This window comes from Canis aureus, chromosome 14, assembly GCF_053574225.1.
Source record: "Canis aureus isolate CA01 chromosome 14, VMU_Caureus_v.1.0, whole genome shotgun sequence".
Classification (NCBI taxonomy): domain Eukaryota; kingdom Metazoa; phylum Chordata; class Mammalia; order Carnivora; family Canidae; genus Canis; species Canis aureus.
In genome coordinates, this window is record NC_135624.1 from 47,023,464 (window position 1) to 47,041,283 (window position 17,820).

Below are 17,820 nucleotides of genomic sequence, written 5' to 3' on the forward strand. Positions count from 1 at the left end.
TGATGAGGACCCTCAGGCCCAGATAGATTGAGTGACTTCCCCAAATTCACAGAAGCAGGAAATGGTAAAGAAGAGATAGGAGCCCCAGGCAGCCTGACTCAAGAGCTTGCATGAGTAACCACTACACTTTGTGGTGATTAGTATAATTAGTTAGACTCAGAATAAGTAGTTAACCCAGTATAATTAGTACATAGTATAATCAGTATAGTATGTAGTATAATTATACTAAAATACAAGTCAACCAATTTTACCCTAAATTCGAGCAAATGATTTCCAAAAATATTTGACAGTGATTTTACGTGGCATAAGGGGGCAGCTGTTTTCTTTGTGACAACTCTTTTCCTTAAAGCTCTTTGCTTTGTGACAGCCATTATTCATTTGCTAAGGACTAGCTATGTACCAGACACTGTTCTAGAGCTGGCTATAGAATCAAAAAGTGATAGGATGTGAGTAACAAAAGAGACACCAGATACTCCCTAGTCCAGTGGTTTCAAATCTGGCCGCATATTGGAATTGCCCGGGCAGTTTTGCAAAGGTACTGCTGGGTTCCACCTCCAGACCAACTGAGTTAAGATCCCTGCAGGTGGGCCTTCCTGCAGATGCTAATGTGCAGCCAGCCTCTGGGACAAAGCCAGCAATTGAGGGGTAGCCTGCCTAAAGTCACAGAGGAGGACTTTCTAAAAGAAAACTTTTAATTTTTGAAAATCTTTTCATTACACCACTGGAATTGTTCCAGGTGGTTGGAAATGCATTCAAGCTACAAACACTTAGGAAGAGATTGAAAAAAGTGACAAAATCAGTTAGGGGAGAAAGTCAGGAAGAGGTCCCGGATACCTGGCTTGCTGATGTAACATACAGAATTGTTGAATCACTGGGTTGCACCCCTAAAACTAATATAACGTTGTGTGTCAACTACACTTTGATTAAAAAAGAAAAAAGGCAAACAAACAAGTAATAGAAGACCAGGTTCAAATCTTGCACTCTGAACTCCTGGCACAGTCATCCATCAACTCTCAACCTCAGCTCTGCGTCTCTACAAAAGGAGTAATACCTCCTTTGCTGAAAATTAAATCAGATCATGTAAATAGATGCCTCTAGCAGAGTTGATCAGGGGACTCACAAATAATAATTCCTTCCCTTCCTTTCTTGGAAGGCAACCCCCCTCCTCCTCTGCCAGTGCACCCAGGGAGCCGGCCTAGGCCTACCAAAACTGCCCCCCCCCCCCCCGCAGGAGTCTGTAGGCTGCATGCATGCTCTGATTGGCATCCATGCCCTATTTCGGACTTACCCTATGCCTTCACTGCAGGGGTGGGGCACTGGGAGGGGGGCACCCTCAATAAATGCACTGAAATGCCCCAGGCACTGCCTGTTAAAACTCAGAGTCGAATGTCCTTGTGAGTTTGGAAATAATTACACGCCAATCTTTCAACGTCTAACTAAGCATTTTCATAGACAAAATTTCTGAAGGGATGTATTTTATTTCCTCAGCTGACTGGAGCACATGGGCGTGGAAATAGGACTTTTCTGCTCCTGAGGAAAGTCCGTATCTGCCTCTATAAACTCTTCGGCTCCCAGGACATTGCTCTATGCCTTACAGGACAGTGATGCCTGCTTTGTTCAGTCACTGACTAGGAAAATGTACTCCTTCAAATTCAATTGCAAATTGTGGCCACAATCTCTTACTGTGCAAAGTGCAATGCTCGATGCGCTCCGTGCAATGAAGGAAGGTAATGATGAGCGGTGTTGGCCCACCACTGGGGCAGAGGCCCATGCGGAATTTTAATAATGCCCCCATGGGCCACATTAGAAGAGAAGGAAAAGATTCCACCACATTTCCCATTTTTGGATATAATTCTAGTGAATTATAATTATAATTCCCTACTGTGGGTGCTCTATAAAATATTCCCTCCTAAATCCACAGCAATACTCCCTAAAGTCTACATCCCATGAAAATGTTGTTCGTGTAAAACCATATGCTACAAGCTTTTCTGAAGAGGGAGTTCCAAATTAGAAAAACAAATGTCTTGGTGAAAACATTTCCAAAATATGGGGGGCATGTCTGAAGTTCCGTAGGATGCTCCATATTACACCAAATAATAATAATAAAAAAGAATGCAATAAATAAAAGTGAACAATAAATAAAGGTGGGGGTGTAGAGGAACGAACAATTCTGAGGAAATACCAAGTTAAGCAAAATGAATTCGTCTTTTTAAAAACTGTGGCATTTCTCAGAACTTTTAATGTGTGAATATGTATTGCAACTCTCTGAAAAGTAGATGTGATAGCATTTGTCAAATTATTTTTTTTCTCAAGCAATTTTTAAGGCTCAGGTACACCAGTTTGGGAAACACTGACCTGAAATAGAACCATAATATGATACCTTTCAAAACTTATGATAAATAAGCATCCCAACCCTTCATCTATATGGTGTTATAGAGGTGTTCCACCTGGCAAACTGACCATAGAAGCTTTCCATTAAGGTCAACAATTATGAGCTCTTATATAGCCTTGGTAGCTCCTACAGGGACTAAAACAGAGCTTTTGCTGATTATAACCATTAAAAAGCAATTAGGGGTGCCTGGGTGGCTCAGTTGGCTAAGCATCTGCCTTGAGCTAAGGTCATGACCCCAGGGTCCTGGTATCCTATTGAGCTCCCTGCTCAGTGGAAAGCCTCCTTCTCCCTCTCCTTCTGCTGCTCCCCCTGCTTGTGCTCTCTCTCTGTCAAATAAATATGTAAAATCTTTTAAAAAATAAAATTAATAAGTTATAAAAGTAATTAGAACACAATTGCATATGGCTCTGCTTTGGATGCAAATCCTGCGATGTATTATTGAAGCTAATTTTTCCTTTTTTATCTGTTGCATAAGTGCAAAACAACTTGAAAGCTGAATATATGGGCAGCCCGGGTGGCTCAGCGGTTTAGTGCCACCTTCCCGTCCCCGTGATCCTGGGGACCTGAGATCACGTCCCACATCCGGCTCCCTGCACGGAGCCCACTTCTCCCTCTGCCTATGACTCTGCCTCTCTCTCTCTGTGTCTCATGAATAAAGAAATCTTTAAAAAAAAGCTGAGTGTATATATGAACATAAATACATATGTTATGGACAGAATGCTTGTCTTCCCAAAATGCGTTTGTTTAGATTTAGCTCCCAGATAACTGTATTTGGAGACAGGCCTTTTAAGGAGGTGATAAAGGCTACATGAGGTCATAAAGGTGTGGGGTCCTAACCTAATAGGACCCTTCTAAGAGGAGGAGACCCCAGAACCCTCTCCCTCACCCTCTCCGCCTCCAAAGAGGTCAGGTGAGCGTGCAGGAAGATGCAAGCTGCCTAGAAGCCAAGAAAATAACTCTCATCAGAAACTGAACTTTGTTGACCTTCATCTTAGACTCTCTGGCCTCCAGAACCACAAGAGAATGACTTTCTCCTGTTTAAGCCACAGGGCCTGTGATATTTTATACCACAGCCCAAGCGGACTCCTACAATATTAGACAAACACCGACCAATTCAATCAAAACAACTCATCAGATCCACAGTAAATAAATTGTTTATGGCTGGATCGAGCAATCCATGGATTTAAAGTAGTTAACACCATAGACTATCTCTAAATTTAGAGAAACACAAACAAGAGACTTCACATCTGCTGTGTCAGGAATGTCAAGGGTCCCGAGGGTGAGACATCTCTCTATTGAAAATGTCCTCTTTTTGAAAAAACGGACCTTTCTATTCATGAAACCGACAAAACAAAACCAAGATCCTCACCCACGCGAGACCAACAAAAGACCCTCTTCCAGTTTTAAGACACTGGATGCAAAACACGTTTCCATCGAGACCTCTAGGTCTTGAGCTCCTAACGGAATTGCGCCTTTGAAAGGGGCTCAAACACTCGGCCGGCCCACGTTTGCTCCAGGCAAACTAACACGCGTCTATGCCAAGGTCCTGTGGTCGTCGGGGTCTGACCCGGGGTGGCTGTCGGTTTCCCCTGCACCTGACACCTGCCCGCCTGCCCGCTCTCCCGACGCCCCGCCCCTTCTCCCGACGCCTCGCCCGCACCCTCTCCCCACTCGCCCCTCCCCTCCCCGTCGCCCCGCCCCTCCCGGACGCCCCGCCCAGACCACGCCCTCTCCCCTTCCCAACGCCCCGCCCACAGCCCCGCCCAGACCACGCCCTCTCCCCAGTCGCCCCGCCCCTTCCCACAGCCCCGCCCCCCCCGCCCCACGCCTACTGCACTGAGCCTCGTCGCTCCAGTCCCCGCAGTCGTTGTGGCCGTTGCAGCGCAGCTTGTGGGGCACGCACAGCCCGCTGGCGCACTGGAAGCTGTCGCCCCCGCCGCAGAGCGCTGGGAAAGGAGGGAGGGAAACCCGGTCAGAACAAGCCTTTTTCCTGGAAAGTCAGGACACATACCGAGCAGAGAGAGCCCTCCTTGCCGCTCTAGATCTGTCTCCACGTCCCCCACCCGGTGCTCTTGGACCTTCTAGAACATTGACTGTGAGACTACCTGGGAAAGCCACAAAGACGGTTTGCCCGAGAAAAGAGAAAAAACCCAAACCTCCCCCCATGGGCTTGTAGCTGAGAGGGTCCCATGCCCAGGGCAGGAGGGGGTCCCAGGCCCAGGGCAGGAGGGGGTCCCAGGCCTAGGGCAGAAGAGGGCCGGCTCACCAGTTGCACAGCCTGTGCCTAGGGAGGTGGGGGGTGGGGGCATATGTGAGTATTTTTCTTAATAGTTGCAATTTACTTAAAATGAAGTACTACTGGTTAACAAACATTAAAAAACAAACAAACCCTACAACCCTCTTCTCAAAGGCTTCTCAATGTTGCACAGAAAAAGTTATAGTAAAAAGAGTCAATTGTCAATTGTGTGCTTGAACCAAGCCTCTGGGCACCCTGCCCTGTAGTCAAATATATTTATTTGCCTTAAAAAAAAAAAAAAAAAAAAAAAAAAAAGCCAGTTAAAATTATCAGTCTATTTTGGTGTAAGGGATATGAGATAACATTAGCTAATAATTTTTTCATTCTTTTCTTTAACACAGTTACACTTTGATATTTTTTGCTTTTTAGTATATGATGGTGCCCTTTTTAAAATAAAAACTCAGCAAATAATTGTTTCAAAATTATGGTAGACAATATAGGTAAGATTTTTAAGGAAAATCATTAACAAAGGGAAAAAATCAGGGGTCAACCTGGGTGACTCAGCCTGTTAATCAGGCTTGAGCTTGAGCTTAGCTCAAGTCTTGATCTCCAGGTGGTGAGTTCAAGCCCCTTTTTGGGCTCCAGGCTGGGGTGGGGAGACTACTTAATAAAGGTTGGGGGGGATTAATTGCTTTTCAAAATAAAATGAGTGTTGAAATACATGTAAATATTTGGTAATGTGTATCAAATGCCTTTAAAATGCACACTTTAGGGGTGCCTGGGTGGTTTAATCGGTTAAGCATCTGCCTTCAGTTCTGACCATGATCCCAGGGTCCTGGGATAGAGTCCCACAATGAGCTCCCCGCACAGTGGGGAGCCTGCTTCTCCCTCTCCTCCCCACTCATGCTCTCCCTCTCTCTCTCAAATAAATAAAACCTTTAAAAAATAAAATAAAATGCACATTTTAACCTTTAACCAAGCATCTTATTTCTTGGACCTCATACAAAGGAAATCATTATAAATAAGTGCAAGTTTTTATTTTTAAGTATATTTATACCATCAGGATTTATAAGGAAAGGATAAAATAGCTATGCAACAGTAGGGGCTGGTTAAATAAATTTTGTTACCTTCAAAATAAGAAATACTGTTACAGCCATTGAAAAGCACACTGCAGAAAATACTTGATGTCTTGGAACAAAGTTCAAGATAATTTGAGTGGATAATTGGAGTGGAAACACCATTCTGTATGAGAAAAACATGAAACAATGTGGCCTAGGAAAAAGTATCTCAAAGGTTACCATGATTCTCCCTAGTATTAGGATTTACAGTAATTTTTATTTTCTTCATTTTACTTTACTCTGAATTTTCAAATGTTCTTATACATTGTGTTTTTTTTATTGAAATATAATTGACACATAACATTATCTTAGTTTCAGGTTATTATACAGCATAATAATTCAATATTTATATCTACGGTCAAATGATCACCTCTGTAAGTCTGGTTACCATCCATCACCATTCAAAGTTAGAATGTTTTTTTCTTATGATGAGAACTTCTAAGATTTACTCTCTTGGCGACTTGCAAATAAGCACTGCAGCATTATGGACTACAGTCACCATTCTGTACATTGTATCCCCATGACTAACTTATTTGATAGCTGTAAGTTTGTACCCCTGACCCCCATTCACCCCCATTTCATTCACACCCAACCACCCTCTCCTCTAGAAACCATCATTTTGTTCTCTGTATCCATGTGTTGTGTTTTGTCTCATTTGTTCCTTTGCATTGTTTTGTAGATTCCACATGTGAGATCATACAGTATTTGTGTTTCTCTGACTTATTTCACTCAGCATAATACCCTCCAGGCACACTCATCTTGTTATAAATGGCAGGGTATTACTTTTTTTTTTGTATATATATATATATATATATATATATATATATATATATATATGCAAGTTATATATATATAACATTTTCTTTATCCTTTCATCTATCAATAACCACTTAGATTGTTTACGTATCTTGGCTTTTGTAAGTAATGCTCCAATGAACAAAGGGGTGCGTATATCTTTTCAGTTTAGTGTTTTCCTTTCCTTCACATAAATAAATACCCAGAAGTGGAATTACTAGATCAAATGGTAGTTTTATTTTTAATTTTTTGAGTCACTTCCATATTATCTTCCATAGTGGCTGCACCAATTTACATTCCCACCAAAAGTGCATGAGGGTTTCCTTTTCTCCGCATCTTTGCCAACATTTGTTATTTCTTGCCTTTTTGATAATAGCCATTGTAACGGGTATGAACTGATACCTCACTGTGCTTTTGATTTGCATTTCCTTGATGGTTAGTGATATTGCACATCTTTTCATGTGTCTTTTGGCCGTCTGCATGTCTTCTTTGGAAAAAATGTCTATTCGGATCTTCCGCCCAATTAAAAAATCAGATTGTGGTTTGTTGTTATTGCTGCTGCTGCTGCTGCTATAGGTTGTATACCTTCTTTATATATTTTGGATATTGACCCCTTATTGAATATATCATTTGCAAATATCTTCTCCCATTAAGTAGCTTGCCTTTGCATTTTGCAGATGGTTTCCTTTGCTGTGCAGAAGCTTTTTAGTTTGAAGTAGTCCCACTTGTTTATCTTTGGTATTTTTGTCTTTGCTTTTGGAGTCTGATCCAAAAATTCATCAATAAGACTGATGTCAAGGGGCTTTCCATCTATGTTTTCTTCTATAAATTTTATGATTTCAGGTCTTACATTCAAGTCTTTAATCCATTTTGAGTTCATTTTTGTGTATGGTGTTAGAAAGTGGTCTGGTTTCATTCTTTAGCATATGGCTGTCCAATTTTCCCAACACCATTTGTTAAAGAGCTCATCCTTACCCCACTATTTATTGTTGCCTCCTTTGTTGTAAATTAATTGACCATATATGCACAAGTTTACTTCTGGGCTCTCTGTTCTGTTTCATTGATTCATGTGTCTGTTTTTATGCCAGTACCATACTGCTGTGATTACTATGACTTTATAATACAGTTTGAAACCAGGGTGTGTGATACCTCCAGTGTTGTTCTTTTTTCTCAAGATTGTTTTGGCTAGTCAGGAAATTTTGTGATTTAAAATTTAAAGGTTGTTCTATTTCTGTGAAAAATGTCATGGAGTTTTGCATCTGTGTTCATCAGAGATATTGGCCTATCATTTTTCTCTTCCTTTCTCTTCCCTTCACTTTCATTTCCTTTTCTTTCCTTCTTTCCTTTCTTTCTTGTGATGTCCTTGTCCAGTTTTAGTATCAGGGTAATGCTGGCCTTGTAAAATGAATTTGGAAAAGTTCTTTCCTCTTTAGCTTTTTGGAAGAGTTTGAAAAGAACAGGTATTAAATCTTTAAATATTTGGTAGAATTCACTAGTGAAGCCATCTGATCCTGGACTTCTGTTTCTTGCTGGGAGGTTTTTGGTTACTGACTCATCTCCTGTCTTGTAATTGGTCTACTCAGATTTTCAACTTCTTCATTATTCAATCATGGAAGATTGTCTGTTCTAGGAATTTATTCATTTCTTCTAGGTTGTCTAATTTGCTGGTGTATACCTGTTCATAGTTTTTAAAGATTCTTCATATTTCTATAGTATCAGTTGTAACTTCTCCTCTTCCATTTCTAATTTTATTTCTTTGAGCCCTCTCTTTTCTCTTGGGGAGTGTAAAGATTTGTCAATGTTGTTTATCTTTTCAAAGATCAGCTCTTAGTTTCATTGATCTTTTCTATTATCTTTTCAGTTTCTATTTCATTTATTTCTGCTTTGATCTTTGTTATTTTCTTCCTTCTACTAACTTTGAGCTTTTTTTTTCTTTTTCTTCTCTAGTTCTTTAGATGTAAGTTTAGATTGTTATTAGATTGTTATTTGGGATTTTTCTTGTTGCTTGAACCTCCCTCTTTGAATTGCTTTTACTGCATCCCAAAGATTTTGATAAGTTATATTTCCATTTTCATTTGTTTCAAGGTACTTTTTGATTTCTCCTTTAAACTTTTCATTGACTCACTATATATATATATATATATATATATATATATATATAACAACTTGTTTAATCTACACATATATGTCACTTTTTCAGTTTTCTTCTTTGATTTCTAGTTTCACACCATCGTGCTCTGAAAGATCCTTGATATGATTTCAATCTTCTTAAATTTATTAAGACTTGTTTTCTGGCCTAACATATAATCTATCCTGGAGAGTGTTCCATGTGCATTTGAGAAAAGTGTATATTTTGCTACTTTTGGATGGAATGTTCTATAAATATCTGTTAAGTCCATCTTGTCTAATGTATCATTTAAGGTCAATGTCTATTGATTTGTTGTCTAGATAATCTATCCATTGATGTAAATGGGGTATTAAAGGCTCCTACTACTAACACTGCACAAGGGTTCCCTTTATTCCACATCCTCACCAATGTTTGTTATTTCTTTTTTTTTATAATGGTTTTTTGTTTGTTTGTTTGTTTTGAGAAAGAGAGAGAGCAAGTAGGGAGGGGAAGAGAAAGGAGAGAGAGAATCCCAAGCAGGCCCCATGATCAGTGCAGAACCTGATGTGGGGCTCAATCTCACAAACTTGAGATCATGACCTGAGCTCAAATCAAGAGTCAGACCCTTAACCAACTGTGCCACCCAGACATTCCTTGATAATAGCTATTCTAACAGATGTGAGGTGATATCTCAATGTGCTTTTGATTTACATCTCCCTTAATAATATTGAGCATCTTTTCATGTACCTGTTGGCCATTTGTATGTCTTTGGGAAAATGTCTTTAATCCACTTTTAATTAATTAGTTACAACTCCAGTATGATTAACATACAGTTAGTTAATTAATTATATTACTCTTGAGTACAATATAGTGATTCAACAGTTCTATACATTACTCAGTGCTCATCATGATAAGTGTATTCTTAATCTCCATCTATTTCACCCATCCTCACTCCCCACCCTGCCCACTTCCTTTCTGGTATCCACTAATTTATTCCCCATATTTAAGAGTCTTTTTTGTCTCTTTTTCTTTGTTCATTTGTTTTGTTTCTTAATTTCCACATATGAATGAAATCATATGGTATTTGTCTTCCTCTGACTTATTTCACTTAGCATTACACTCTCTAGATCCATCCATTTTGTTGCAAATGGTAATACTTCATTCTTTTTTATGGCTGAGTAATATTCAATTATATATATATATATATGTGAGATATATCCATTTTGTATCTGTTCATCTGTGGATGGATATTTCAGTTGCTTCCATATTTTGGCTATTGTAAATAATGCTTTAATAAACATAAGGGTGCATATATCTAGCCTTCCAAGAACTGTCCAGTAGTTTCAATCCTATGGTACCCAGGAATGCCTTCTCACCACCAGAGCCAGGTGATTAAGAAGCATCCCCTGTGTGGACCATGTGCACCTGGTGGCTTTAGCAAGGCAGTGGAAAAGTGCAGGGTGGGGGTGTGAAGAAGAGCTTAGGGCTGGGGCATGCCACTGGCTTTAAGAAAGTGAAGCCCATGCCTGTCATATTTCCCATGTTCCTGGGCCCAAGGAGAGTGGCTGGCACTCAGGAGGTTCTTAGTTAATATATGATGGGAAAAAGTCACCTCAATCCCAAGGAAGCACAATATATTGCCAAAAAGCAAAGAAAATCATGCAATTAATGGATTATTTTCCAATGCTATCAAGGAAACCAGAATTTTGATTTGCAGACCATTAAGTACTGGTCTATTTAGTTAAGTTTCTTATGATGCTACTTCATGTGTGATCATCATAAGATCAACAACAAATGTCTGGTTTTCCATTACATGCCACCATTTCTGTATCAATACAAATTACATCTATGGACTTAAACTGTCAAAATATGGAGCCTGTTTATATTTCAAATAGTCTTAGAGGATTCAGCACAGGAATGCATTCCTGTACCTACAGATACAGACTTCTAAAAGGCACACAGGAAACCAGATATGAAATGAGAATCCAAAACACTAAGTTTTACTGGCCAGTCTATACAATATCCTCTCTCTAGGGTTGAGAGAAAATTCACAAGGCATGAGTGTTTAGCCTATTGTTGAGATTGTTTCTGTCTTATATTAGAGAGTGCAGAAATCCCATCTGTCTGCATTTCAGCAGCTGCAATGCTTCAGGAGAATTCTTGCATTCCCTGCCCCCTGGCTCTGATGATTCCTCAAGAAATGTAGCTGAAAGTTCAATATTACATAGCTCCTAACATCTAAGTTTCATCCTTAAGACCCCATATATTTTATGCCAGTAAAGCCATTTTCTGTGTACAGTTATATCAAATCTGGATCAAATTTAAAACATAGCATTGTTTGTATTGCTTTGATTATTGACATCCCTTTATCTTGGCGGAGTCCACAGAAACTGACTTCTTTTGTGTGGTTCCTCAGTGGGAGGTGTGGCTGTCCTTGGTTTTAGGACATTGTAATTTGTTTCTTTATTCTTATTCTTTCTTTAAAGTTCATAGTTTCCTTAATTAATATTATTTTTGTAAACGTAGAATAATTTTTGTATACTTTCTGTTTGATTTCTCCTTAACTTGCATTCAGAATTTCCACTTTCATGTGTGTGTGAAACTGTTCAACTAACCAAGTGCTTCAAACACATCCTATTTGGAATTTCCAAAGGACCCCATAAAATAGACAGGAAGGCACTCTATCAGAACTTCCTTAGGAGGAATGATGATTTACAAATACAGAAACTGGAGTGCCATGTGGTTAAGACAACAATTGCCCAAAGTCATATAAATAGCCACACAGACACAGAATCATGAGGTCTGAGCTTTAGCCCCAATCCTCCATACCACACTCATGCCCTGTTTCTTGTTCAGGGCAGTTGTATAGTCGCCTGGTTTGTGGTCCAAAGGCATCAAATTCAAGTAAAAGTTCAAATCTGTCTTTATTTTTTAGGTGATTTGGACCAGATGAGATGACATTATATTTTGCTCTGTTTTTTCTTTTTTTGGAAAATACCCTAAGAGAGCTCATAACAAGTTTCTATAGAGATTGTTTCAATCATAAATTTCACTTACAACAATCATCTTCATTCAAACTTCGTTCAAACTGTCTTTTGACTTTGTCCTCAAGGTCAAAGAGAGATACCATTTCCACTAACATCATCTATAATTCTAAGAGGTACATGTTGGACTTTAAATCAATGGCAGATTGATCAATGGAGGATTCATTTGTTAACTGAACATATAGTTATTGGGTGTTTACTACGTGCTAGGCATTATTTTAGCACCTAGAGCTATAGCAGTGAAGAAAACAAAAATATTTCCCTACCTTTGTGTAGCATATGTTCTACTGATCATCATCTGATAAAGATACTTTTATCAAGTAAGGATACTTTACCAAATCAAACTTCCATTTACACATGTGGCAATGATCAGCATTAATGCAATGATAGCAGCATACAAAGGTGTATTGCCTAAGTCTGCATGTCCAGATGATCGGAATAATTTTGAATTACCTGGACTGCAGAATTCTCTGGATATGAGGAGTATATGCCCATGAGGATGATTAGCTCTTTTCAGTATTTTGGTCTCTGATAACAGACTGCTCAAATAACATCCACATCCTGAAATGACCTTTAGATTTTTTTCTGCAACTGCTTCCAGCCCTCTCAGTTCTTTCTGCTTGTGCATTATGACCAGCATTTATATTGGCAAATGCTCTCAATACTCTAATTGTTAATCTTTGGAGTCCCTTTCAGAAATTACCTACCAATCACTGACTGTATAATACCCTCATTCACCCAGTCTTTGAGCCTTTGTATAAAGTCTGAAGCTTGGGTTCAACTGTACCTCTGAAGAGAAAGCTGACCTGGCATAGACTGTTATCACCTGAGCTTGTACTAAGAGCCCTTCATTCTACCTGCTGCTTGAAATCAAGCTACCGTCAACTGCTATTGCTCTTTCCTTTGACAAGACTGACTACATGAAAAAGCACTAAGTATAATCTCTTAGCAGCTGATATAAGAATTCCTCTTGGGGAGAGCACCGAATCTTTGGCTTGATAAAAGGATTGAAGTGAAAAATAAGAGATGAGAAAGGAAAAAGAAAATCGAGGATATGCTCAAGTAAGCAAGTTTGGTCTTACCCTGCTTTCCAAGCCATACTCACTGGAACAATTTCCCTTTTGTTGAGCACTACGATGTTTGGGGTAGGTACACATGGGTATCAGAGAACTCTGCGTATGAAGGAGTAAAGGAACCCCATGGGGAGGGAGAGGGGCCAGTGCTGATGGACACTGTTTTGGGGGAGAGATTTAAAAAAATATTGGTTGGGTCTCCCTGAGAAGCACAGTGGAGAGAAGACCTTTTATAAAACAGAAATATCTAATGGGATATTTCCAGTTGTTTTCTGAGGGATGGGATAGGTATTTCTTCCTCCATCTGCCATGTGGAATTAACAAAGCTTATGTTGTTCTCAAAGATTTTAACTCACTTAGGTAGCCAATTTGGCACTTTTCCAGGAGCTTGGGACACATCACTGAGTACAGAATAGATCCCTTGCTCTGTGGAGATTATATTCTATGGAGACATATACTAATAAACGTAATAAATAAAAAGTTATTTCTTATGATAAATGCTATTTAAAAAAGAGTCAACAAATTATGTGGGAGTTGGTAGGACGGGTTCCAATATTAGTTAGGGTGCCAGGGGAAAGCCTCATTGGAATTTGACATCTAAGCATCAACTTGAAAGAGGTGAGGGAGTTAACCAACTTTCAGGGGAAGATTTCAGCAGAAGGAAGTCCCAATGCAAAGAGTCTCAGGAGGAGCATGTCTTGCATGGCTGTGGGAAACAGTAAAGAAACCTGTGCGGCCACAGTAGAGCAAGTGGAGGAGAACATGGCCAGAGATGGGGAGGCAGAGTAGAAGGGAGGAGTCAACCACCTAAGACCTTGCAAGGACTTTGTAACTTAGAGAAAAATCAAGTCATTGCAAGGTTTCAGTAAAAAGTGTCATGATCTGATTTATGTTCCCAAGGCTCTCTGCCTGTTCTGTTAAAAATACTCTAGGAGAGCAAGGAAAGCAGTAGAACTAGTGTTAGGAACCTACTGAAGTTATCCAGAGAGAGTAATGGCGACTTGAAGGGAGCAGCAGTAAAGGTGCCAAGACATAATTGGATGCTGGATGTATTCTCAAAGCCGAGCCAGGAAATCCTCCAGGATTTCCTGGCTCATTTGATGTATGCTGTGAGGGAAAGACAAGAGCCAATGAGGACTTCAAGTTTCCAGTCAGCCAGATGATTGGAATCGCTGTCTCCTGAGGTGGAAAAGCCTATTGGAGGAGCAAGAGTGGGTGTGTGGGGGGAGAAATTAGGAGCCCCACTTTGGACATGTTGCATCTACACAGTAAATGCCCGAGTAGAGATGTCGAGTAGGCAACTGGATATAAAAGTTCAAAGTCTAGGAAAGAGGATAGGATGACAAATACAAACATGTGAGTTGTCGGCATATCCGTGTAATGCCGGTGTGCCTGGTTGGGATTTTGGCAATGTGCAGTCAGTGGGGACTCTGCTAAGAGTGTTTTTTTTTTTGTTTGTTTGTTTGTTTGTTTTGATAAAAGTGGTTTTAATGGAGTGAAGCGGACAAAAGTCTGACTGCAGTATGTTTAAGAGAGAATAAGAAAAGAGGTAATGCCGAAAGGAAGGACATTTTTTTTTCCTACAGAAAAGAACAAAAAATTTGGTGGTAGATAACAAGGGAAGTGGAGTTTTTTTTTTTTTAAGAAGCAGTTTTAAATGATTTTGTGCAAGTACATTCTTTGTGAGAAGCAGAGTGGTACTGAATTCTGCCTACAGTGTGGCTTGGATCAAATAAATAATGATCACTCTTGAAGATAGAGGAGACTGGAGATGAAGAATCGTCAACATCCTGAATATATTTATAACCTGAAAATTATATCTTTGTGTCCTTCTAATCTGAAATCACTAACATGTGGCTTCCTCAGAAAAAGTATGTATCTTCCAAGATGAGAAATCCTCTCATTCTCTTCTTTACCCTCTTCAACATCTACTGGGCATCTGTAAACATGGTGCACCATGCTAATCCCTTCTAATGGATACTCAAGACCATCAGAACTACAGACTGTGTAAGAAAAGACTTTCTTTATGATTCAAATACTTTATATTAGCAGAAGCTATGTATTTGTTTGCTTATGGTCTCTGTCTCTCCCTTCCAGAATACAAGCTCCTTGAGGGAAAGCACTGTATCAAAAAAAAATTTTTTTCACTGCTGCATCCTGAGTCTAGAATAGAATCAAATATTTGTTTAAATAAATAAATGAAGACAGAACATAAGGTGCCTAGCAGAACTAAATGATCATATCTTTCAGGGGAGATGTTCAAAGGCAATAAATATCTTCTTACACATTTTATCGTTTTGGTTGGTAGGGAAATAAAGGGCTGGTGTAATATTAAAATCCTTCCGTGTTAGTGTGGGATACTCACTGGAACCTGCAGACAAGTGAATATAAAGGACCCTTCTACCTAAAATAATCTTTCCCACTGGCTTGTGGAGATGTGATGAATGTTCCCCCCCAAAACCTACACCCACATTACTCAATGCTTAGGTTGCATTGGAGGTTTTCAGATGAACTCTAGGGTGCCAAGGAAAGGGGCATTGGGGCCCTGTCATGGGTTGGAGGGGGGGTGTCTTTAGTTCCCTACTCCAGCCAGGGAGCTCTGCTCATGTCCAATTTACATATTTCCGTCCATTGAAAATAGGTTTTCGCTGCCAAAAACAAGTTTGAAAACCCTTCACCCTTAAGATTTCAAGTGTTAATGTCTGAGAGAGATCACACTTCAATCTTTTTTTTGGGGGGGGGGAGCTATGAACACTTAGTTCTGAACTTAACTATAGGCTGTTGGCCTCATTATATTTAGGCTTGAAAGGATGGGCTGTCAGATGCGTAGCATTTGAGGTGGGAGCTCAGGAAAGTTAGAAAACATGAGAAGGAAGAATGAAAAGTGAGGCCTGGAAGCACAAGTGTGCCCAGGATGACCGGCCCTGCCCCAAGGTGCAGTGGGCGTGGATCTAAACGAGTCACACTATGGTGCGAGAAATGCCACATCACTTTATTTTTCTAAATCAAGTTAATTCACACTTCCCCACTCAAAAAGGTGATGAGAAGTAGTATTCAGGCATGTTTCTCAGGGGTTTCAGCCTCCCTGGGGGGGAAGGTGGTGCAAGGATGCCAAGGGGCTTGCTTGGTACCTAGAGGAGCCGAGGAAGGGATGGGGCTCATCCTCAGAGATTGCTGGGGTGCGTGGTTCTAAGCTCTCGGGGTTTACCCTGGACAGGTGATGCTGATCTGTACCAGGGTACAGGGTCACGGTCCCCAATGTCAGGCTTTCCTGGTCGCCCCACACAGCCCTTTCCCCATGAGAGCCTGCCTCTTCCCCTCTGCCAAGAGGCCCGTACCCTGCCTCATGGGGGACATGGCAAAACTCCGCCCTGTCCCACTTCCAAGCCCCCAGTGACTTCTCCTATGTCCCCGGTGTGTGTCTCTACCCGGCCCTCCGAACCTCCTCCCCCCGTTTCTACCCAGCCCTCCGAAACCCGTTCGCCCATCTCTAACTGGCCCTCCGAACCCCTTTCCTTCCTTCTCTACCCGGCCTCCGAAACCCTTCCCCCGTCTCGACCCGGCCCTACGAACCCCAATCCACCGTCTCTACCAGACCCTCCGAACCTCCACCCATCCTCTCTACCCGACCCTACAGACCTCCTTCCCCCGTCTCTACCCGACCCTACGAAACTCCACCCATCGTCTGTACCAGGCCCTCTGAATCCCCTTCCCCTGTCTCTACCAGGCCCTCCAAACCTCCTTTCCCGGTCCCTACCTGGCCCTATGAACCTCCTTCCCCCGTCTTGACCCAACCCTCCGAACCTCTCCTACCCGTCTCTACCCGGCCCTACTAACCCCCTTCCCCAGTCTCTATCTGCCCCTCCGATCTTCCTCCCCCCCCCCCGTCTCTACCCGGCCTTCCAAACCCCTTTCCCCGTCTCTACCCAGCCCTTGGAACCCCTTCCCCCCTATTTCTACCCGGTCCTCCGAGCCCCTTCCCCCGTCTCTACTAGGCCCCTCGAACTCCACCCATCGTCTCTCCCCGGCCCTACGAACTTCCTCCCCCGTCTTTACCTGGGCCTCCGAACCCCACCCATCGTCTCAACCCGGCCCTCCGAACCCCTTCCCCCCACCCCCGTCTCTACCAGGTCCTCCGAACCCCCTTGCCCCGTCTCTACCCGGCCCTCCGAACCCCGTTTCTCATCTATACCCGCCCCCCCAACCTCGTCCCACCATCCCACCCTCCCTGGGTGACGCTGTGGGATCTCTGCTCTATCCTTCCCTCCTCAATGCTGGGCTCTCCCTCCTGAAAGTGCAGAAATGATAACACACATTCTTTTTGTTTTCTTAGCAGACTCCTCTAGGGTACAGATTTTCCGTTCATTCCCGACGGAGCAAAGACTCTATTAGCACCTTTCAACATTTGTTCCAAGGCCCTGTCCGGACCGTGTTCCTACTGCGCCCCGCACACGCTGTATGGTGCGGCCTCCAGCCCCCGCATCCCGTCGCGGTGTATGCTATGTAGTCAGCAAATGCCAGCTGAATTAATGCACTTAGAGACTTGTTAGCTTACCTGTCCTAAAAATAGAAGTACCACAGTGACTTCCTGTCTCATGCTCAGTGGGGCCCACAGACTTGCTGCAAAGACCCGGTGAAACCAGTTCCCTCACCCAGTATGACTCTTAGTTCCAAGTCCCCCAGCGCCTGCTGTATAGCATGTTCAATCAGTGACAAAAGACCTCTGTCAAATACATGTTCAGGGGCGCCTGGGGGGCTCAGCGGTTGAGCATCTGCCTTTGGCTCAGGTCATGACCCCGGAGTCCTGGAATGGAGCCCCACATTGGGCTCCCCACAGGGAGCCTGCTTCTCCCTCTGCCTGTGTCTCTGCCTCTCTCTTTCTGTGTCTCTCAGGAATAAACAAACAAACAAATAAATAATCTTTTAAAAAAATACATGTTCAAAGAAAAGCCAAAACAAAACAATTTCCCTAATGAAATGTCCTCAAGACTAAGTTACTGCTTGGCTCATTTTATCTCTCCCTCTGAAATAAAGCTATGCTTTGATTCAATGGAA

General features: G+C 41.7%; 1 protein-coding gene across 3 annotated transcripts in view; it reads right to left on the minus strand.

Moving 5' to 3' along the window:
- The window catches only part of CORIN (corin, serine peptidase), a 235,731-nt gene that overhangs the window by 83,867 nt on the left and 134,044 nt on the right, over positions 1-17,820 (minus strand). For 2 of the 3 annotated variants that reach the window (XM_077847933.1, XM_077847932.1), the window contains exon 6: positions 4,225-4,338. The exons of the other annotated variant lie outside the window; for it this stretch is intronic. In XM_077847933.1, the coding sequence (XP_077704059.1) occupies positions 4,225-4,338 (114 nt within the window). The remainder of the gene's footprint in view (positions 1-4,224; positions 4,339-17,820) is intronic. 3 annotated transcript variants of the gene reach the window in all.